This window comes from Pyrus communis, chromosome 14 (assembly GCF_963583255.1).
Source record: "Pyrus communis chromosome 14, drPyrComm1.1, whole genome shotgun sequence".
Taxonomy (NCBI): domain Eukaryota; kingdom Viridiplantae; phylum Streptophyta; class Magnoliopsida; order Rosales; family Rosaceae; genus Pyrus; species Pyrus communis.
The window spans coordinates 3,731,286-3,754,243 of record NC_084816.1 but is presented as its reverse complement, the minus strand read 5'-3'; the positions used below and the strand labels follow the sequence as shown (position 1 = coordinate 3,754,243).

General features: G+C 38.4%; 3 protein-coding genes, 1 non-coding gene and 2 pseudogenes across 4 annotated transcripts; 3 read left to right on the top strand and 3 right to left on the bottom strand.

The window, feature by feature from the left end:
- Nucleotides 1-1,232: 1,232 nt before the first annotated feature.
- LOC137715673 (shewanella-like protein phosphatase 1) lies at nt 1,233-11,971 on the top strand (annotated as a pseudogene).
- Nucleotides 11,972-12,877: 906 nt separating this feature from the next.
- LOC137715255 (uncharacterized) lies at nt 12,878-16,020 on the top strand. Its single transcript, XM_068454510.1, has 10 exons — nt 12,878-13,247; nt 14,012-14,097; nt 14,202-14,268; nt 14,464-14,606; nt 14,909-14,957; nt 15,053-15,190; nt 15,284-15,364; nt 15,460-15,636; nt 15,716-15,802; nt 15,882-16,020. The coding sequence occupies exons 1-10, from the start codon at nt 12,990-12,992 to the stop codon at nt 15,942-15,944; spliced, it is 1,149 nt and encodes a 382-aa protein (XP_068310611.1). The 5' UTR covers nt 12,878-12,989; the 3' UTR covers nt 15,945-16,020.
- Nucleotides 16,021-16,156: 136 nt separating this feature from the next.
- LOC137715256 (uncharacterized) lies at nt 16,157-17,056 on the bottom strand. Its single transcript, XM_068454511.1, has 2 exons — nt 16,936-17,056; nt 16,157-16,825 (listed from the first exon to the last, which is right to left on the bottom strand). Exons 1-2 carry the CDS (start codon nt 16,967-16,969, stop codon nt 16,323-16,325), a joined length of 537 nt encoding a protein of 178 aa, XP_068310612.1. The 5' UTR covers nt 16,970-17,056; the 3' UTR covers nt 16,157-16,322.
- A 54-nt stretch (nt 17,057-17,110) lies between these two features.
- On the bottom strand, nt 17,111-17,181 carry TRNAG-GCC (transfer RNA glycine (anticodon GCC)). Its single transcript has one exon. It is a non-coding gene; the product is annotated as a tRNA-Gly (tRNA).
- Nucleotides 17,182-17,631: 450 nt separating this feature from the next.
- LOC137715672 (probable protein phosphatase 2C 26) lies at nt 17,632-19,630 on the top strand (annotated as a pseudogene).
- Nucleotides 19,631-20,011: 381 nt separating this feature from the next.
- Nucleotides 20,012-22,557, bottom strand: LOC137716229 (uncharacterized). Its single transcript, XM_068455654.1, has 2 exons — nt 21,473-22,557; nt 20,012-20,672 (listed from the first exon to the last, which is right to left on the bottom strand). Exons 1-2 carry the CDS (start codon nt 22,253-22,255, stop codon nt 20,457-20,459), a joined length of 999 nt encoding a protein of 332 aa, XP_068311755.1. The 5' UTR covers nt 22,256-22,557; the 3' UTR covers nt 20,012-20,456.
- Between the last annotated feature and the right edge of the window lie 401 nt (nt 22,558-22,958).

Genomic DNA, 22,958 nt, shown 5'->3' with positions numbered 1-22,958 from the left:
CACCCTTGTTTTTTGCCCCTCCAGGTTTTAGTGCTGAGTTTTCGTATCAACGAGGATTTTTGGAAAATCTCAGTGTAGGTGGCTACCTTTGATGATATAATTCTTATCCTACCTTACTATACTTTACTTATGCTCTGACATCACGTGTTAAATGAGTTCATTCCCACTCACAAGCGCACTCTTATATTAGGCACTTTTAGACATTTATTCACATTTTCCACATCACTACACTTTACGGCTTCGTCATCCTCCTGGTGTCGGCTAGCACAGCTATATTCGGAGTCTAGGTGGACATTCTGGGTCGGGGTGTTTCATGTTACAAGTAGAGTTGGGCTCGGAAAAAGAAGAAAAAAAAATTGTTCAATGAAAAAAAATCGAAATAAAACCAAACTAAACTTAGAAAAAATAGAATCGAACCAAAAGTTATTGGTTCGATTTCGATTTTAGAGATTTAGAAACCAGACCAAATAAAATATAAGTTATTTATTTAAGATGAGTATTCATTTTTCAAGCCCAATTCTAAGTCAACACAAGCCTACATAATCCCAAAGCTCTTAAAAAGTCTAAAAAATTCTAAAAACCTTAACTTATCTTCCATCATCTCTTTTCATCCCCTGCCGTGTCCCTCCTATCTTCTTCCTCTACAACTTCTCTTTTCTCTCTCTTCTCCCATCTTATTTTTTTGTGTACGACTTCTTGATTTCTTTCTCTTTCTCTCTCATGCAACAAGCCCTTAATCCAAAGAAATTCTCATTTTTTTTTCAAAAAATAAGGATTAGTTGTGGATCCAATTCACATCAAACTTCAACAATTCGAATTATCTATTTTGTAAGTCTCAATTATATGTCTTAAATATTTTCGATTTAGCTAATATTTTGCAACAAGGATCTATAAGGTGCAACTTGAAAAATAGACGTTTCCAACTATTGAAGTTCAATGTGGTGTTAGCACCACAAGTAATCCCCATTTAAAAAAAATAAATAAATAAATATCCCTTCCTTTATAAGCCTCCCTCGTATAAAAACACATACTTGAGAGAGATAGGATTTCACGAGTGAGGTGGCGTGTGATCTTGTGGCGGAGGAAGAAGAGAGCAATTGGTGGCGACGAGATTTTGGGTATTGTTTGGATTGCGATGGGATTGATGATCCAAATACGATGATTTCTTTGTAGGGAGGAGGGTTTGTGGGTCTGAATTTGGTGAGGAAACTTTCTGTTTAAGTAGGCTGATGATGATGCTTACACAGGATTGTGTGAGGCTAGTTGGGTTTGTGACTGATTCAGAAGAGGATAAGAATGGGGTTATCAGGATTGATTTGAATTTCGAGGATGATTATGGCGCGGAGGACCAAGTTCTGGTCACTAAGTGTAGATGAGTATGTAAAGAGATAAGGAAGAAAACACAAGATGTATGTGATTCACCTTAAGTTGGGCTACATCCACGAGTGTAGAGAAAATTTTATTAGTAATTTAGTAGTTAAGAGTTTACACAATACATATGTTCAAGCATAATCTTTATTAGTGAGTTCTAATGACGAGTTTAAGTACAATAATGACATTAGAGATTAAGTGTAGAAAAATGATCTCCTTTTATAATTGAGAAGAGCCTCTATAGGACTCTATGGCCTCATTTGGCACACGGTATAAGACCACTGGATAGTATTAATAGTACAAAACGAATGTTTGGTGAGCTTCGTATTAAATAAGCATCAGATTATTTAATCCGGGTCCACTTATTTTATACACCTCATGCCCGTTTGTTTATCCTAACCAAAACCTTCGGATAATTTAGTCGGGTAGAATGGCTCTCCTCGCTTACTTCGTCCCTCTCTATCTCTTCTTCGTCCCTCTCCTTCTCTCGCAGCACTCTCCTTCCACTTTCTCACATCGCCTGCACTCTCTTGTCTGGATCCCAAGTTCATCTTCGCCTTCTTCTTCTTTTCTCTCTCTGTTCCTCCTTCCTCCTTACACACGCACACACACCTCCCACCTCATCCGTTCGCCTTCGATATTTGACAAGTGACAACAAAACCTTCCATTGGTTGAAGGAGGAAGATGATGATTCGAATCCTTCCGATCTGGGTTTTGATGAGGAAGGGAGCTGGGCTCCGACGAGGACGCGGATAGCAATTCGGATCTAGGCTCCGACGAGGAGCCTGTTGGTTTATTACCATTGAAAATATTCAATCTGGGATTTTAATTTTGGTTGGTGAATCGATGAGTGGGTTCGTATGGAGGGTCGGATTTGATAAGTTATAGTAAATATTTCTATAAGTCTGTAAATATTTATGGTATAATTTTGGGGATTTTACCATTTGGAAGAGAATTACTCTGGCGTGGGACACATGTTTACTGTCAAATCTTGTTCTTATGTTCAATGCATCTGGTTCTTTAACATGTATTTTCCAAACTTGTTTTTTCCTACCAAATAACAAAAGGCATGAAATTTATTATGAATGCTTTGTGCATGAGTTGCCTTGCTGAGCATTTTCACATGATTGCCTCTTATTATGCAAGTTGTGTTGGCAGCTAATGACTTGCCTTCTATCAATGATGTAACTTACACTGAACTGATTGAGATTATATCAATGATGTAACCTCCCTTTTCTTATCCGGTTCAGTACCAAACACAGTATAAATAATACGATCATTAGTCCGATACTTCACCAAACGCCCGACTAATTTAATCAGTACTATTCAGTGACTATTTATCCTATACGACAGAAATAGTCAGTACAGTCTGTGCTGCCAAACGAGGCCTATGAGCTTTATTCTAACATTGACATGTGTCTCATTGTGATTGGCCTTCTCATTATAAAAATATTCTTGTGCTTCGGCACGGGTCTCTTAACACGAATCTTTCAATGTGCCTTGAAGGTATAAAGTTAACCGATACTTGGTAATTTCGAGGTTAGTGAAGTATGATACAAACATGTGTATTTATTGGTTTGTATAATATTAAAAAAAAATTATTTGAACCCATATAACCTGAGCTACTCTTACAAACCTAATTTAATAAATAAATTTATCTTTACACTCATTTAAAAAGGAAAAAAAAAACCAAAATCAATGTTCTCCAAATCATTCAAGGTATGAAGAGAACAATATGTGAACGATCATTCAAAGAGGTAATTGGCTCGTTGGCTTAATTGGCTAATTCATCACTCACTTACTGTAGCCTCTCTCTAAAAGTGAACAGTTTCGAAAGCTTTAAAAAAAAAACAAATTAAACAATAATCAAGGAATGAAAAGAAAATCCTAGGACACAATGAAATCCCTTCTACAAGAATGAAGAACCATGAAACTGCATATAAAATGCTAAATGGACACAAGAACAATACATGATGAAATAGCGGAATACAAGATGTGACAGACAAAACCCCACAACCATTGTTCTATAGACTAGCACTGACAGATACACGATTGACCCCTTCCATAAAAGGCCATAGGAAACATGTCACAGTGGCATGAAGCACATCAAGATAATCAATTTTGAATAGGACGTAGGATAAAAATGGCATAATGGTAGGGTCTGATTATTGATTGTGAGTTTATGATAAATTTTAGTTTTGTTGTTAATTTCATCTTGTGTTTAATGGTAATTTTGTAATAGGGTAAAAAAGATAATTCATATTTAAAGTTTAAATTAAGTGTAAAGAGATGTTATATGAGTTCAAATAAATTTTTTTTTATAATATTATGAACACATGGTTTCGAATAAATCGAGAGCTAAATGCCAACACTAAGCTCCTCCTTGCTATGATTTTTCAGATTATTGTTTTTATTTTTTAAACCAATTTTTAGGTTTTATTAGAAAAACTAGATGAAACCGAACCGTAAAAAAAAAAATCAAAACCAAACCAAATTGAACAAAAACCGAAGAAAATTGAATTGAAAGTAATATCAGTTTTGGTAAAATAATGAACCGAATGAAATTGAAACCACCCCTAGATACAAGCTAGGAAAAATGTCAAGATTAGAGTACAACAATTACTCCATACAAAGCTAAAAAAAAATGACAAGATTAGAGTAGAACAATTACTCCATACAAGTTAAGGAAAATATGAAGAGTAGAGTACGACAATTTTCTACAATTTATAGGTAGTCCACTACTAATTGCGAAGAGTTTTGAGATTAACTTATACTTGAGATCCATCATGCCTAAATCTCATCTATATATAGGTCGTTAAGTTGGAGAAAATTATATAGGTGCATGAGTGTTTCAACTCAATAAATTTTTTTTTTTAGTCAAAGAACTTAATGGTTAAATAAGTATGATCCAACTTACATGTGGAGAATTTGGTGATGTGTAGTAAGTGTGACAGTTGGGTTTCATATATGTGTAACTTTCTTGAATATTATAAATAAAATTAAGATTTCAGTACAAAATTATTTGACAATACAAGAGTAGCTCAACTACTCTTTATAAGGACAAACAAAGTATAGTAAAATCCAATGTGAGATTTGTTCACATCCTCACGGTTGGCATTTTATTTGTATCGAATATAAGCCTACAGCTTAAGTCCAGAATGGTTATCCCTAATCACCAAAACGGTGTAATTTTTGACATAAACATCATGATATCCTGTCAACAATTTATCCTAGCTTCTATATAACAAAGTTCAACTGCTAAGCAATTTCAGTGACAATGTATTAAAAATAAATTTATAAATCTTCTTTTGATAAACTAGGTCAAGCAGAGGGCTTTGTCTAGAAATTTTTCAGTATGACCGTTATATAAGATGGTACATCACGTGTTACTATATAAATAGTGGGATATATGTGTTAAAAAGTTAATAACTCAAAAAATAAAATTTCTTACCATTTACATAAAAACATGTGATGTATTATTCGTGTTTCCGTCACAATGAAAAATCTCTCGACTCCGCCCCAACAGTCTCTTTACATTTGTTGCTCTCCCACTCGACTGCTCTGGATCAAGCACCGGGTCCCCCCTTCTCTGCCCTCAAATTCATGGCCGTGGCCTTGCTGGACTAATGCAGTGCCCCATGCATATCAAGAGTCAAGACGCTCATAGTCAAACTCCCATTCATATACTATATACCCTTATTTTTTGGTTTTCTCAATCGTACCACATAATAATAATTAAACTTTTTAATAATCCTATCATTGTACAATATTCCAAAGTATAATAGAAATATGTAAGATATCTTTTGATGGCATTATTTGACTACTTTTCCCATGATTAGAGAGCCGTCTTTCTTGAAATGGATTGTCACTGAGATCTTTGGACCACATTTTCAAAAATAGATTTAGAATTTCAATAAACTTTAACAATAAACCTTGTTACAAATAAGAGACTAATCTTTTATAATATAGCAAGATTTAAAATAAACAATGTTTAGTAGCCGACAAGCAAAAGCTAGCTTCCCGTAACAATATACAGTGAGATAATTAGATATAAGACCAACTATGTAGTCAATTATTAGTGTTGGAGATTTCACTTATCATTTTAGATTTATTAATTTATGATCTAACGAAGCAATTGTTCTATTTTATAACGATGACTCGGCCTATTTTTTAGGGTGTATGTTTACAACTTTTTCAAGTACAATTAATTTGCTCCCTTTTTAGTGCATCTTGCACCATCCGTTATTTAATGTGCACTCTTGATGTTATGGTGCTTTTGAACATTTTGTAGCATGTAATTAATAAGGAAAAGTTTAAACCATACTACACCAAGTAGGATGATAACATGGGATAGCACTAATTCGTATAGCCATCTTCGCATGGTTATGTCTAGCATGGATAGGTTTATCAAATTTGGAACCTAATTAATGGATTACTACCCTTTATCACAGTTAGAAACTATATGGATACGTTTATCACATTACAAAGATGCTAGGGAGATTAAATTTTGTAACTAACTGACACAAAAGTTGATAATTGAATTATTACTTAAGTGTTTCTTATCGGTAACGCATCAATTAGTTTGCAAATTTAATCTACCTAACATTAGCTACATTACCCGTAAGTTTACTACCCTTCATAATAGGTTTATTAACATTATAAACCACACACCAAATTTATACAATGGCAAGCTCCTTGTAAGATTTAGTCTACTCCCCCATCCCCTAATGTAGATACTATCGTTTGTTCAAATTAAAAAACATGATAAACCACACATGTTTATACACCTTATCTAGGTTCACTATTCTAACCGCGCGTACCTCTATAATAGACCTTGTATATTTGCTAATTAGGTTTATTAAACCAACGGTCCAGCTGCATTAAGGAACGATAATAACCTAATCCAATCAAGAAAAAAGAGATACATAAATGCTAGTAAAAACCCACTAGATTCGATTAGGGTTCTTCACAATATATCCAATACAGCTTTATATATAGAGCTGGATCGATGTCGGGACTGGCCCTGATAACAATTTCTGAAACCCTAGACTCTGCATATGCATGCGTTACGTACGTGAATTGAGTGAGTGTGACTGGACATATATTGGTCCGTGTTATGCTGTACGCCGAGAGGCAGGGGAGGGCTTAAAGTCTTATAATATCGTCGCCTGCATATATCTCGTTAGCCTTTTCCTGATCTGCAGAGACTCGAGACATTGTGGCAGCCCTTCTTTGAAGCCCTCTTTTCCGGCTTCCATTGCTGTTTCACCTTTTTCATCAACTCAATTGTCATCTTCTTGTTGGAGTGTTGGAGGTTTTACATGTGTACTACTAGGATAGCATATATATATATATATACTTGGAATCGGAATGGAAATGAAGATGATTTCAGTAAAATGTTTACCAGTCATAATTAAGGAACAAAAAAACTAGTTAATTACCAAAATATTTTTGTACAAAGTAAACTATATTGGGTTACAGTAAAAATTTGTGTATGGTGTCTAACTACATAACATTTGTGGACTACTTCTCACAAAAGTACGAGATTTTCTTAGTTTTAATCATGCGATCTCATATGATTAACGGTTTCACCACGTGTGAAAATTGTCCTAGTTTACTTTGACATGATTCTGAATATGTCAATTAATATTTTCTTCAATTACATGAGAATGGCACTACTAAAATATTCCTATTGCATGGCTAATTTAAGGATTGGCTAGTGGGTAAATGCATAAGGTTCCATCCAATCTAATGTGAATTTTTTTTTAAAAATAATGAGGATTAAGTAATTTTAACTCTTCAAAGTAGAACAATTTAGAACGCAAAGCGTCTATCCTCAATCTCGAAAGTGAATGATCCTGCAGTCTTTGGGAGCCCACCGTTTGTCCCTCCATTCAAATTTATTCAAAATGATTGGTTTGGACGATTTAGATATGCTAGCTCTTATTTTATTGGCATGTGAATGTTTGTGTGATTGAGTGACTCTTGCATTCATAATTTCGTATCAAGTGTTGGATTAAATAAAACACGTTTTGTTAAATTCAAGGACCCTAATTAACGAGTTTTTAATTTAGAGACCAATTCTAAACCAAGCTCAAAGTGTATAGGCCAATTTTAAATTGGAAAATTCAATAATTTCTGAACACCCAATTATTTTTCTCAAATGGATGATGCTATCTACATACCCATTTTTACTTCTACATACCCATTTTTAAATTATGTCATTTAATTTTCTTTAATTCATTTAGTCTGACGGTCGGAAATTAAAAGAAGTGTGCACTAAGTTAAAAATGACTTGTGGATAGTGCGCCCCCACTCAAATTTATTTGACTTGGGTGAAATTTTGAAAGCAGCCATTCGGTTTAGTGCTTTGGGCAATCTCACCCGTTAGAGCCCAATAGGGTTATTTTATTTTTGGAAAATAAAAGGGAGGTGAGCTAGTTTGCTGTGGGTTAAGTCCAGAACACAATACTGGGCCAAACCTAACTCAACTATTTTCGATTCACATGAAGCTTTTGCCACCACTGTCCGTTTTATATAGAAATTCTTTTAATCTAAATCCTATGTACTCTATCTAATTTCTCAACAGAAGAAAAAATGATTTTTTTTTTTTAAATAAACGACGTTGTCTACACTAAGAAAGTGGGTGAGTGGACTAAGCCTCACAATAGGTTAGTAATAATGTGGTTCAAATTCACCTTTGACAAGAATTAAACATAAAACCTCTTATTAAAAAAATTATTAGTTAATCCAATCTTCTTTTAATCCTAATACATATAAAGTCCCACCCATGAAATATGCTTCGATTGTTGGTGATATCTAAACCACATAGCTACTACTCGACGTTTCACACTAGTAGTAAAGGTAGATCATCATGATTCAAATTATCTATAGAAATGGTCAGTTGGTCAGAGTAAATGCATGGTTCAAAGCACAATCCGTACCGTCTAAGTGATAGCACATATCTTGAGGGATGTCTGACATCTGACGTTTTTTTAGTATGCATTTTACTCTTACGCTTTTTGTTGAGTTGTGAGAGAAAACGAGGATGAAGCGTTTGCAACTTTGCATTCACTAGCCTCCGATATATAACATCTCAAAACTTGGTTTCCAAGATGTTTATGATATTGAAACCTCAATTGATATTAATTATCTGTTTAAAATATAGAGAAAATAATTTGTTTACTTACTCAAATTCAACCTTCAAAGATCAACTTATTTGATCTTTGGTATATACCTTCAAAGATCAATTGTTAAAAAGCTTGTTAGAAATTTGTATGAGAAATTTTCAACTTACGATTTTCTATCTTGTTTGGAAATTTTCAATTTCGAAACTTAAGTCTAGAAAATTAAGTGAAGAAAAGAGCAAAAGAAACAAGTTTCATTTTCTTTAGTTTCTAGTCTTTTTCGAAAAGAACATTCATGACAAAGCAATGACAATCCACCTTTTCGAGAGCTCGAATACTATCACAGAAAAATATTCCCAAATACCTAGCTGAGAGAGAAGGAATTCTAGGTTTCTTTTTTATGTCCACATTCCGGGCTCGATTCCGTCATAGCACAATATTGTCCACTTTGGGCCCCGATCACACCCCATATCACGCTCTCACGATTTTGTTTCTGGGAACTCAGATGAGAACTTCCCAGGAGATCACCCATCCTGGGAATGCTCTTGCCCGAACTCGCTTAACTTTGAAGTTTCGATGGAATTTGAAGCCAATGAGCTCCCAAAAGGCCTCGTGCTAGGTAGAGATGAGAATATACATATAAGGCATAGAAGATCCACTCCCCCAGGCGATGTGGGATCTAACAATCCACCCCCCTTAAGGGCCCGACGTCCTCGTCGGCACACTTCCGGCCAGGGATTGGCTCTGATACAAAATTGTCACATCCCAGCCCGGGTCCCCACCACATCCTGGGCTCCACTCCGCCATAGCATGATATTGTCCGCTTTGGGCCCCGACCACGCCCTCACGGTTTTGTTTCTGAGAACTCACACGAGAACTTCACAGGGATCACCCATCCTGAGAATGCTCTCGCTTGAACTCGCTTAACTTCGGAGTTCCGATGGAATCCGAAGCCAATAAGCTCCCAAAAGGCCCCGTGCTAGGTAGAGATGAGAATATACATATAAGGCATAAAGGATCCACTCCCCTGGACGATGTGGGATCTAACATTCGCTGTGTCGAAACTCTTAGTAATGGCTGCAATTTAGCACATATTAAGTCTTTGACTGTCCATTGTAATTTGGTATGTATTGGCCTGAAGACATGCCAATGTTGGAATTGGATATCTGATATTATGAACAGGTTCTTGCTAACATGTTTGGTGTGATCAGCACTATCTTTAGTGTTTTCGATATCAGGTTCGGCTCGTAGGCTTACCATTGTAGCATTATTCACAAATATTTGTGCTTTTATGGGCTTGTGTATATACAGTTGGGGATCTTCATGGAGACCTTGGCCAAACAAGATGTGCACTTGAGACGGCTGGTGTGTTGAGTCCTGATGGTGAAGACGTATGGACTGGTGGAGAAACGGTATACCTTTCATTGATATAGTTCGGAACACTTAAGGTTCTTGCAATTGTCTTCACCAGGCACATATTTTGTCGTTCTGTTGTGAAAGCTAGCAACTTTTGAAGAACGTGAGGATAACTTTGTTTTCTTTATTTGATTTAGGTATTGATTCAGCTTGGAGATATACTTGATCGAGGTGAATATGAAATAGCGATTTTGTCGTTGCTGAGATCCTTGGATATACAGGCAAAAGCTGAAAGCGGAGCAGTTTTTCAGGTTTGTGTAGCAATCAGAATATCTTCATTGTTGGTATTGGATAAATGTATTTGATGGTTTAATTACACTGAATTTCCACCCTGATTTGATAGTAAAAGAATTAGTTTAGCCATTCCGATACAATGTTTTCATATCGATTGGTTTGAAAGATGAGAATCCATTATACGGCATTAATCATAAAAACTTCGTCTTCAATAAAAATATATTTTGATGTAATTTTGAGAATTGTGTATGTAGATTGTTTCCTAGTTAGTAATCTTGACGGTGTTCTCTGTGATGTTGGATGTCAATGGGAATCACCAGACTATCAATATGGAAGGGGAATTCCATTCATGGATGCTGGAGGATTTGATGAGTGTCTTGATTTCCTGGACTACTTGGATGACAACCGAGATGACTGGGAAGAAGCTTTTGTTGGCTGGGTTGGTGTCTCTAAAAGGATGAAGGAAGAGAGGAAAATGCCCCAAAATTATTGGGATCCATGCAATCTAGTGAGGGTACTGAAATCCACCGTTTCACTAATTATTCTTTTCCCGTCACTATTTCGTAATGTTTCTTCTGATAGAGTTTTCCGAATATTAGGACAGAAGCAAAAAGGTGTGATTGCCAGATCAATCCTTCTAAGACCAGGAGGTCCACTGGCATGCGAGTTAGCACGTCATGCTGTTGTTCTTAAGGTTAATGACTGGGTCTTCTGTCACGGTGGTCCTGTTCCTCAACATGGTAAAATAGTACTACAATCTGAACAAAGCGGTTTTCTGGTGTCAATGGCTGTTCAAACTTTTACAGAAGAAGCTTATATATTTCTTGTTTGCATCGCCTGACAGGAGTATTGATCCTTCTACACTTGCATACGGAGTGGAGAGGATGAACAGGGAAGTATCTGACTGGATGAGAGGCCTTGTTGAGAGTGATGACAACCCACACTTCCCTCCCTTTCATCGCCACCAGGGGATATGACAGTGTAGTTTGGAACCGCTTGTACTCGAGAGATACATCAGATTTAGATGACTATCAGATTAACCAGGCATGTCAATGACAATGTTTTGGTTCCCTTTTCATATTCAGTTGTTTCAATACTCAGGGTAAAATAACTCGATTAGAATTAAAAAGAACCGCCAGCAGATTTCATTGACTGCATTGGACAATATCTAGGAAATCCTTGGTTGTTTCGCTATCATATAAATCGGTCCTCTTCTTCTAACGAGATTGGGGTTCAAGATTGAGTTCTTGTCCTCCTGAATGTTGTCTTGTACTGACTTGTTTAAATCATCTTTCAGATAAATTATATTCTTCAACAGACGCTACAAGCAGTTGGCGCCAAGGGAATGGTTGTGGGGCATACTCCTCAACCTACGGGAGCATACTGGTATGACGCCAATCGTTCTTCTGTGCAATTTGGTTCTTGTGCTCCAACTGAAAGTACTTTTGTAGATTCAGTTCTTGAATTATGGACTTTTGTGCAGTGAGTACGATCGTAGCATATGGCGGATTGATGTTGGGATGTCCAGCGGAGTTCTTAATTCAAGACCCGAGGTAAACTTAAGTTCAGCTGCTTCGGTGCATTACTGTCAGATGCTAGTTTCTTGAATGCTTGTCGATTAGAAGCAAGAAGGATCCATCCAGTGAATTAATGGTTGTCGATTAGACGAGCAAACAAGTTGTTTTCCATGACTCAAATTGTTTGTACAGAAACAAGAGTCACTTCAACGTCGGTAAGGGAGACGCCTTTTTTTACCATATTAAGAGCAGAAGCAAAGTAGGAGAAGAATATTTACCATTTTTGGCTCAGATTCGTCATATTTACCGTGAAAAGAATTTTGTTGCTGATAATTTGACTTATTTGGATTTATCATGCAGTTTGGGTCCAGTTTTTTTTAGCAAGCTCCTCCTCCTTGTCATCAGTTGCTAGTTGGAGATATAGCTGGGGTCTCATAACCTCGTGATATTTTTATGTAATTTTTCTTTTTCTTTTGAACTTATGCCCCATTTTCAACCAAAATAGCAAAAGAATAGAAAGAAAAGATGCCATTGTATCATATATCCCACAAGAATCTTGAATTCTTACTTTAATCAAGTTGATTTGGCTTTACTAGCCATTCTATTTGATTAATTGTAATTCTAATTTTCATCTTTGATTAGTTTACTTTAAGATTTAGTTGAAGATTATGTAAAATTAAGCTTTTCTTACTTTACAAGAGTTGGGAATTGTAATTGCAAATGTTAATCATTGGGTTGGTGTTTAAATTGAATTATTTTTTTGGTAACACGGAAGAAAAAGAGAAAAGAAACAAACACTAAAGAACAATTAGTCTAATTCTAGTGATACGTGAGCAGTCATCCAAAAGAGTGAACTAAACAGAAAGGAGGCCCTGCATTCTCTTGAAAATCCTTCTTGATATTGTTGACATGGATACTTTTCAACACTATGATAGCTCATTAAATCATCTTGCTATTGTTATTTGTTTGAACATCATAAATATTCTAATAGCTCGATTTTAGGGAGGATTCGACCTTTTTTTGAACAAAAAAAAAAAAAAAAAAACGATTCGAAATAGAGTGCACAAGAATGATCGCAATGCTTTATTCAACTCGGCTAAACTCATGTCAGATTTTTTTTTTCGAATTTTATAATTAATTAATTAATTATGAAAGATGAAATTTATAGTAATTTCTGATGACCAAACCAAGACACAAAAACTAAAACGCAGTTGGACGGTATTTCTTGATTTTGATGGCCACCTCCAACGTCCACCTTTGTAAACTCCGCTAACCTCAACACCCTCTGGGCACGATATCACTCAATCCACCTACCCTTCCTTATATGCACACCTCCCACCACCCTCTTATCCTTCGCACCTCACTCGCCACCATGGCCGCCTCCATCGCCCTCCCGTCCTCCATTTCTCTCAACTCCTCATCCTTCTGGGGGATCCGGATTGGCGCCGGAGCCCAGCTCGGCGTCCGAAACTTCGGACAATCTAGAGTTTCCATGGCCGCCTCCGTTGGATCGCAGACTCTGCAAGGCGACGCCTTGTTCGCCGACTACAAGCCCTCCTCTGCTTTCCTCTTCCCTGGCCAAGTGAGTTCGTTGCTCCGCCGCCATTTAATTTCTTTAACGTGAACAATGTCGTTACTTTACTGCTCAAATTTCCAGTCTAATTTAGGAATTGGATCCAAATTTTGAATGCTAATTTGATATGAGAAGTTTGTAGTTAGGGATAATTTGTAATTTGGGTTAGTAATTGAATAGTTCAATTTTACTTCGTCTACACAACTCAGAAGCTCAAAAGTGGTTATGGATCATAATACTTTTTAGTGCAGGGCTTTTCCAAGGCGTACTTGGAGTTTTAATATATACTTTGATATGTTTCTGCTAGAAGTACTTCCTCCCCGGACAGACCATGCGTGTTTGTTTGTTTGGGGTGTCATCATGCTATGGTGCTAGGGATAGAGACTTCTGATTCACCATGAAACTTAGTCATTCTGATTTAGGAATTGAATTCTAAATTTGAATGCTGGTTTGACATGAAAAGTTTGTAATTTGGGTTGTAATTGAATAGTTCAATTTTGCTTCTTCTAAACAAACAAAAGCGCTTTTGACACCGTTTTGCGGAGAACTCAAAAGGGCTTATGGGACATAGAAGTACTTCTAGTAAGCCCTTGGATTTTTGATAACCTTTTATACATGCTATTTATAAAAGCGCTTCTTACAAAAGAGCTTAGGACACTCCCAAACGAGCCCTATGTGTTTGGAATTTCATCATGTTATGGTGATAAAGATAGAGACTTTGAATTTTGGGTTGAGCTTCGTTCTGTTAATGTTGTACTGTTTTTGCAACTCAGGGTGCACAAGCAGTTGGAATGGGAAAGGAAGCTCAAAGTGTTCCTGCTGCTGCAGAGTTATACAAGAAAGCGAACGATATTTTAGGGTAACTTTATAGTTTTAGTTTAGCTCTGAATCAGATATAATTACTTTCTTTCTGTTAACGAGAAGTCGTTTTCATGAGTGATTTAATATCTAAGCTGTGTGCAGGTTTGATCTTTTGGATGTTTGTATCAATGGACCGAAAGAGAAGCTAGATTCAACTGTTATAAGCCAGGTATGTGCTGAGTTACTTGTTAGGTAGTGTAGTTCTACTGAAACAGGATTGTTTTATGCCATATATGTTTTGAATGTGCACATTATAGTCAATGGTTTTCGGGGTCAGGATGCAACATTTATGTTCTATGTTCGAGAATGAGGTTTTTTTTCTTCTTCTGATTGTCGTTAATAAGTATCTGCTAATTCTTTGCAGCCGGCTATTTATGTCACAAGTCTAGCTGCTGTTGAGTTACTACGTGCACGTGAAGGAGGTCAGCTGATCATTGATTCAGTTGATGTCACATGTGGCCTGAGTTTGGGAGAATATACTGCTCTCGCATTTGCTGAGTCGTTCAGGTGAGTCGTCAAACTGAGCTACATATGCTGGAATTGCAACTGTATCCACAGATGCATACCAAACGAAAAATTTGTTGACTTTTTGTGATCTCACTTCTGTTATGGCAGGAGCATGAAAGAGTTTATACATGAAATTAACTGTTATGCCACCTTTCCATGTTTGTAATATGAGGGAGAGGAAGCATCACTTTCGTTGTTCACCTAGTGCTTGGTTTAGGAAAGAAGAGTAATGTTAATGTAGTCGTGGTACTTGGCCACCTTCTTGTACTAATTTTTTTTGTTGACTTGATTCAATATGTAAGCTTTGAGGATGGGCTCAAGCTGGTCAAACTGAGAGGAGAAGCCATGCAGGTAAATTTTTGGTTGTGTGTCGATTCATACTCCTCGAGGGAATAGGTTCATAATTCCGTACACTAACATGCTCCCTATTGTACAATTTACTTCAGGCAGCTGCCGATGCTGCCAAAAGTGCCATGGTCAGTGTCATCGGGTTGGACTCAGACAAGGTTCAACAGTTGTGTGATGCGGCCAATGAAGAAGTTGATGAAGCTAACAAAGTTCAAATTGCAAATTATCTATGCACCGTAAGGACTTCAACTTCGCAAGCCTGACTTGTTGATTGCATCTTAGTCGATTTTAATAAAAATTTTGACCGTGGCATGATTTTGTTGCGGTAGGGAAATTATGCTGTATCTGGTGGTGTGAAGGGAATAGAAGCAGTAGAGGCCAAGGCAAAGTCATTCAAGGCCCGAATGACGGTACCATTCTTCATTTCCTACTTCGATGCAATTTCATTCTTCTCCTATTACCTAGTGATGACGAACGCACTTCTTCCCTTTTCCATTATGCTCAGGTGCGTTTAGCTGTTGCTGGCGCTTTCCACACTAGTTTTATGGAACCAGCCGTGTCAAGATTGGAAGCTAAGTTGGCAGAAACACAGATTAGGACACCAAGAATACCAGTTATCTCCAACGTTGACGCACAGCCACATTCAGATCCTGAGACAATTAAGAAGATATTGGCTCGTCAGGTAAGCTAGCTAGAACAGTCTCCTCCCTATCACGTCTCACGACCAAGATACTGATTAAGACCTAAACTCAAAATCACAGGTGACTTCTCCTGTTCAATGGGAAACAACAGTCAAGACCCTCCTCGGCAAGGGGCTGAAGAAGAGTTATGAATTGGGACCCGGAAAGGTACACAACACTACACAGAACACTAATAGAATTTCAGTTGATCTTCGTCGTAGCTAAAGTTGTACGGATCATGTATCAGGTTATAGCTGGTATTGTGAAGAGAATGGAGAGAAGTGCAGACATTGAGAACATTGCTGCTTGAGAAAGGCCATAATGCACCTTCTTCTCCAAGGGTATCCGATTACAATGTAATACGTTTGCTAATGGCGGCACCTGGCGGCTGTAGGCGGCAAATGGAGAGAACGGGGCAGATGAAGCGGCTTCAACGGCAAAACTTTGCCCGAATTTACTACTGTTTTAGAGTTTTGTAGAACTAATCAAAATTAGTAGTGCATAATAAGCTGGAAGAATTGGTTTTTCTCTTTTTTTGTAGATTGCCCCAGAATTATGTGAATTGCTGGATAGTAATGTTATTGAAGTTACATTTTACATATAAGTCTGATTACACGCAAATCCAACAGATTTGAAAATTTGCAATCCACTCCAATCGGAGAAAACGAGATACAAAGATTAAACATTTTCACCTCCGGGACGAAGATTGCCCGAGCCCGCGAAGGCGGTCCATCCAGTTGTTCTCGGGGATCAGACCCGCCCAATGCGGAGGAGCTCCGGCGAAGGAAATTCCACGCATGGCCTCCCTGACCCTCGTCGCGTTCTCCGCCGTAAGCGGCGCGTTTCTGCGATTCTCGTCTTCTCTGAAAGCCCTGATTATCTCCGAGTCGGAAGCGACCTCCGCCTCCACTTCTTCTGCTTCCGCTTCGTCATCGCTGCTGCTGTTCAAGCGATCATTGCGCCCGACGCCGTCGTTTAGCTGGAGAGACGAGATTCCTCCGTCGACCTGATTGACAGTGACGCCGTTGGAGTGCAGCTGGGAGTGGATCGGGACGGCGTCGTTTCCGATCTGGTCTTCGTCGTCTTCGGAGTCGACGGCGGAGACTGGCTGGTAGAACTCGGCGCCGGCTGCATCGCCGTCGTCGTCGTCGATGTTGGTGTCGGAATCGCTTCCGTTCTGGTAATCTGTGACTGAAATTACAATGCACATACCAATAATAATTGTAAAGAATAATCGACGAGTAGGGAAAATTAACAAGTGAAAAAAAAAATAAAGGAGAAGTTTGTGGGAAATCCGAAACCTTGGATGACGTCAGGCGGAGCTGTGGCGTTCATCGTCGTTGTTCCAACTTCCAGCGGTGAAGAGAACCAAAAATGTGAGAAGAGAGAGCGTTTTGGGGGAAACAGACCGGAATATGTGTGAACCGGAAGTTGGAAGCGATATATATATATAAAGAATAAATAAGGAAAAAAGTATGCACCAGCCGGGAATCGAACCCGGGTCTGTACCGTGGCAGGGTACTATTCTACCACTAGACCACTGGTGCTTTGTTGGTACTTTAGAGGAAAAGACACTAAATTGCTTTCGGCTAATGCTCACACACCCGTTTTAGCCTATTACACACTCCCTTGTCTTTTCCTATGAAATTGAATAAATCAAATAAAAACGGCAGCCAAAATAAAATAGAATTGTGTGAGAAGCTAAAAAAATATGTATTTATCATTTTACAAAATACTTTTGTTGGTTTATGACAACAAATTTTTTTTTTTTTCATGACGTATATTTCACTGTCTAAACATGACAACATGCATCATTGTTTTCTTAATATACATTTAAACATTATATTTGCAGAAGAAAAAAAAATCAGATTAGTATCATTTAATCATGTATATGTATGAAATAAATTAATAATTTTGATAGTAACTAATATTTATACGATCAAAAATACGTTAATTACAACAAAGTGAACAATGACGTGCAACTAAAAGATGGACACATGTATTATCCCAAGAAAAAGGTAAGTACTTTTCCACTTTGGATTTTAATTGAAGAGGTTTTAGGGATTTTAATGGAAGGATCTTACACCTTGCAATTCTACCATTTATGGGGATTGGAAGGGATAAGATTCTTGACGTCTAATCCATCTTCTACCTTGAATTATCTAATTCAGTTCAATCCTAGATGCTAAACGAGACCTGCGTGTACTATACTTGATACTCTATATTTTTTTGCGTGTTGAAAAAGGTTGAAAAAGGTGGGGAAGATGCTTTCTTTGTGAGCAGCTACAATGGGGGAGTTCTTGCTATTGCTGATGGTGTTTCTGCGTATGGAGCTTATGTTGGCTTGCTTATCTACCCTATGACGTTTTACGATTCGAAAAAAGAACAAGAAATCCAGGGAAATTTGGTTTAAGAAACTCCAAGGACACATAATTCATCTGTTGATTTCGGAAGTTCAGATCTTCTCATTTTTTTGGCTTGGCAGTTGCGCTGAACAAGGATGTGGATCCTTCATTGTTCCCCAAAGAATTGATGGCCAACGTCTCAAATCTTGTGGGAGATGAGAAGGTAGTTTCTCTCAAAACCAAAGTACCACTTTCACTTTGTTAAGTAGATTTCCGAGCTTGTGCAAATTTCGTGTTTGCTAAGAAACGCTATGCATGTCCTGCATAGCAGGTGAACAACAATCCTCAGATTCTGATAGGAAAGGCACATGCTTATACAGTTGTACCTCCTCGATAGGTTCTGCTACGGTGTAAGTTCATCATTTCGATCAAGAAATCTTCGCTGTAGTTTGCCGCATTTGTTCAAGAGATTCTTACTTTAGCTTTCCTTTATCTAAGCAGAATTATTGCCGTGCTGGATAGGAATGGGACTCTGAAAATTACCAATGTCAGGGATTGCGGATTAAGGGTTATTCGTGAAGGTAACACCGGATGTTTTTCTTGTGCACAAGTTCTGATCAACTCTCGACTGCTCTCTTCAAATGAAATGTAAATGTGAATTGCAGGTAAAATTAATTTTTCCACATCTCCACAAGAACAATATTTCGATTGTCCATACCAACTTAGTTCGGAGATCGTTGGTCAAACGTACCATGATGCGATGGTATTTACACCGATCTAACAGTACACAATTACTGTCAACATTTCTACTTCGAAGCAACTCCACACACACATACACCAATACCTTAGGGAGCTTTATATCTCCTCTAGCTGCTCCCTACATTGAAACATAACGGATCTACGAATTTTGAGTGCTGGTATGAAAACAATCACTACTTCATAGTTGCATAGAGCCTACAACAAACGAATAAACAGATTTCCAAAACGTCTTGGATTTGCCCTAAATCTAATTGTTTTTTGTGATATGATGATTTTTGGTGATTATGCCTGTGGAGTAATCTCTCCATTTGCAGGTTTCCAATGTTGAGCTGATGGAAGGAGATACCGTAGTTATGTGCTCCGACGGACTTTTTGACAACGCTTTCGACCGTGAAGTAGTTTCGAGAGTGGCCGGATACAGAGACCTTGCTGAGGCTTGTATGTGTTTCCGCAATCAAGCAAATATGATTAGAGCTAGCGTAAGTTTTATGTTCTTTCTAACTGAAACTGATCTTAATGCTAGCTAAGGCATTAGCTAATTTGGCAAACAATCATTCATTGGATTCAAACTTTGATTCTCCCTACTCCATGGAGGCTAGATCAAGGGTAAGACAATCCATCCGACTTAACCAACTTCGAAATCATAATACTCTCTCTCGACAAAACATAATTACGTATTAATTCCCTTCCTCCGTTACACCTTTCAGGGTTTCGAGCCTCCTTTATGGAAGAAGATTCTCGGAATGAAGCTTACAGGCACGACCTATCTCGGTTTATACCATGACGATAAGGACCTCAATCTTCAATGTCATGACGGACCTGAGTTTTCTGTTGTGCAGGTGGAAAGCCGGATGATATCACTCTGATCGTTGGTCACGTTGTAGGCTTATGAAGCATTTTGGTCTCCTCCAAGAGATTGAAACTTCAAATACAAACATTCCCTTTTCCGGGTAGCCGTGGTTTCACGTCGATTTTCATCTGTTTTTTTTATGGTCTTGTAACAGTGAAAGATCCACGGAAACTTACAGCAAGTGAAACTTTTGCATACACAAATTGTGCAAGCACAACTTTTGTGTCAATGTTTGGAAATGTTTTTCGAATGGCTAGAAACTTCAAATAATTAAAAGCACTATTAATAACGCCCGACAAAAAGATGTAAAAGCACTTATGGATTATTTAGTGTGTTCAAAGTGCTTTTCCGAGAAGCACGTGAATTTTTGAACAGAAAGTGTCTAGAAAAGTAGGACCGATATGGCTCTAACATGAAGCAGAAATCAACAATACGCCCCCAAAATTATTTTCGAGAGATCGAATATAATTCAAAACTTTATGATTGATTGATTGATTCATACAACAACAAGAAACCCAATGATGAAAAAGACTCCAAAGGGTTTCGTTCATGTAACACACTCTGAGGAATGAAAGAACAAAACATTTGATTTCTACTTTTATTCCAACAAAATCTGTGACCGGGAAAAAAATTATTAAAACAGATAACAATGCTGAAGTACAATTAATTTAACCTACACCAATGAATCCAACTCACCGGACTACCACTGCCCATTAACTAGACTGGAGTCAGGTATGAAAAAAATTCCGATCGACTTTCTTACCCTGTTACTCATCCTTTGTGTGAAGCAACTCCGATTGTCCATTATACAGGCTACAGATGTATCGCTAATGAAACGGAAAAATCTCGTTTGTCTTTAGAGGTCTCTTCAGGTTACAGTGCCGCTGTTACTACTACCATTGAGATCTTGGAAGAAGGTTTTTGAGGCTTCATATGTAGACCAGCAGATGGCGGCAGCCGGGGCATGGAAAAGCATTCTCGGAGCCCACCCCCTCACAAGCCCTTTGTATCCATCCTTTCTCACTATTGTTCTGAAAACATCACTTATCGAACCACTTTTAAATCTGTCACATCCGCAAATACCCTGTACAACAAATCCATGTTAAGAAAAGCAGAAAAGCTTCAGACAGGTTTGCATTCATACAAGTATTTAAACCTTCAATCAAATCATCCAACGCCTAGTAATACCATCATAACTAAAGGTATGTGAATCATCGGAAGAATCAACGGACATAGTAATTCAATTACAACTACAGGCATATGAATCATCAGTTACCATAATTCCATTACAACTAAGGCCTATGATGTATCAGTCATTCGTTCCAATTCTTAATAGTATGTTGTCCAACCAGACTAACTAATCGTGATTGTGACACAGAATCCCACTTTCAAGAGACCGCTTAAACAGGACTATACATAAAAACAGATACAATCACTGAATCACATAAGAGAGCGCTTTAACCAATCGACTTTTGACAAGATTATTTGGTCTCTCTGCCCCATATTACCTCTTTACATGAGAAGAAAGAAAAACACACTAGGCAAGCACAAACAGCCAGTCCACGTAACAATAACCTAGGATTTCATCTGAAGACAAATTTTGCTGAAACCTACAAAACAGAACTGCCACCTCATTGCTATGGAACATCGCTATTGGATGCTGGGAATCGAAAAGATCACATGGCTAAGCAATCAATGTCAACATTTTCTTAGTAACCACAGGCTATCAATTATCGCTGAGCCTAGTAACGGGGGCTTGAAACTAGTGGTGCATTAAAGTGATTGATTGTATGATGAAACTAAAAGGTTATCAATTGCATCCGAATGTATTTAAATCAAACCAACAAGTGAATCTCAACATAGAAAGGCCAACAATTACCATACCTGACACTGTAATTGAGTTTTAACCACATCAAGCGGCGTAGTTACCACCGAAGCCAACCCCCCAGCGGCAGCACCAGCAGTGGCATGAACAATCAACCGCTCGTCGTCCGCATGCTCCGACGAAATCTCATTCAAAGCCCTCTTTGCCGCCTCATACGTCGCGAAATGCACCGCCGTGTACGGCGCATTCATCAGCACCGTCGTTCTGTACGACGCGTAAAACGCCCTAACCCCGTCTTCCCTGAACACCTTCCGCACACAATCCCACACCCCATTGTACGGGCTGTGCAAATTAGTCCCCAGCTGCAGCCTTTGCTTCACCATATCCATCGGGGTAAAAACGGCGTCGCTCGCCACCGTTGCAAACACGCCGGAAATTGCGTGGGCGCCCGGGTTGTTCGGGTTCCCGCCCGAGAAATACTTCTTGCACATCTCGTACATCGAGAAGTAGACGGCGTGCGCCGGTCCCGCGCCGAGGCCCATGGCTCCAATACCGCGGTATAGCGCAGCAGGTCCCTCGGACTTTAAAATTGACCCGAGGGCCTGCCGGACCCCGACGGACTTAATCGGGCACGACCCGAGAGCTTGCATATGGGTTTTAACGGTGTCGACCGGGAACATAGCCATATGTTCGACCATGCCGGCAATCGAACCGGCGATCATGAACTGCCAGTAGTGTAGGCCGTCGTGGGGCGAGACAGTGGGGGTTGGGACGTAATCCTGCGGCTTCGAAACCGGGTGAAAGTCCGGGTTTTGGAACTTGGCGGTGGCGTCGGTGGCCATGGGGAGTGAGAAAGCGGCGGCCGGCGAGATGGGTCGTCGGAAAGTTTGGTTTTGGTAATGGGTTCGGGTCGGATTAGGATAAATTGATTGATTTGGTGTTGGGTTGGAGTGGATTGGGATTTTATCTCCATAAACTGGGGTTTATCAAAGGAGAGAGGTTGAAGATTGCATCTTTCGGATTTAATAGTGTCTGAAAGAAAAAAGGCGGTGTGGGGTTACTGAGCCAACAACAACGAAAGGTAGGTTGGGATACAATATGAATTGGGAGATTTGGGTAATTAGGGTTCCAGAGAAATCGGATTTTAGGGGTTTTTTTTTTTTTTTTCAGAAACAAAAGAAAAAGAAAAAAAATGATTTTTCTCCCTACTTCGTGGAGAGTAATTAAGATTTTAAGAGAACGTTTCTGATTTTAAGGCCTGCAGGAATGGGTAAATGGGCTGCTTTTCCCTTGTTATTATTTTAAGCCCATATCTGACTGGGTTCTGCCTCTTTCCTTGCCGAAGGATGTTGGAGATTTTCCAGCTCACTTCAGTTTGTGAGAGTTTTATAGGACAGTGAGTTAGAAAATATGGTACATTAAAGCAACGAACACCATCTTGTATAGACGAGGAAGTTTAGTAGCAAAGGAGATTGTGCAGTTAAAAGTGGTTAACAACATTAATTCTTACACACACAGTTCTATACAAACAATGATATTAAATAA

Coding starts and splice junctions, on each gene's coding strand:
- LOC137715255 (XM_068454510.1), top strand. CDS start 12,990: ATGCACACCTCCCACCACCCTCTTATCCTTCGCACCTCACTCGCCACC. Junction 14,098..14,201: donor AAAGCGAACGATATTTTAGG/GTAACTTTATAG, acceptor AGCTGTGTGCAG/GTTTGATCTTTTGGATGTTT. Junction 14,269..14,463: donor ATTCAACTGTTATAAGCCAG/GTATGTGCTGAG, acceptor AATTCTTTGCAG/CCGGCTATTTATGTCACAAG.
- LOC137715256 (XM_068454511.1), bottom strand. CDS start 16,969: ATGAACGCCACAGCTCCGCCTGACGTCATCCAAG. Junction 16,826..16,935: donor TCCGCCTGACGTCATCCAAG/GTTTCGGATTTC, acceptor TTGTAATTTCAG/TCACAGATTACCAGAACGGA.
- LOC137716229 (XM_068455654.1), bottom strand. CDS start 22,255: ATGGCCACCGACGCCACCGCCAAGTTCCAAAACCCGGACTTTCACCCG. Junction 20,673..21,472: donor AAACTCAATTACAGTGTCAG/GTATGGTAATTG, acceptor TTTGTTGTACAG/GGTATTTGCGGATGTGACAG.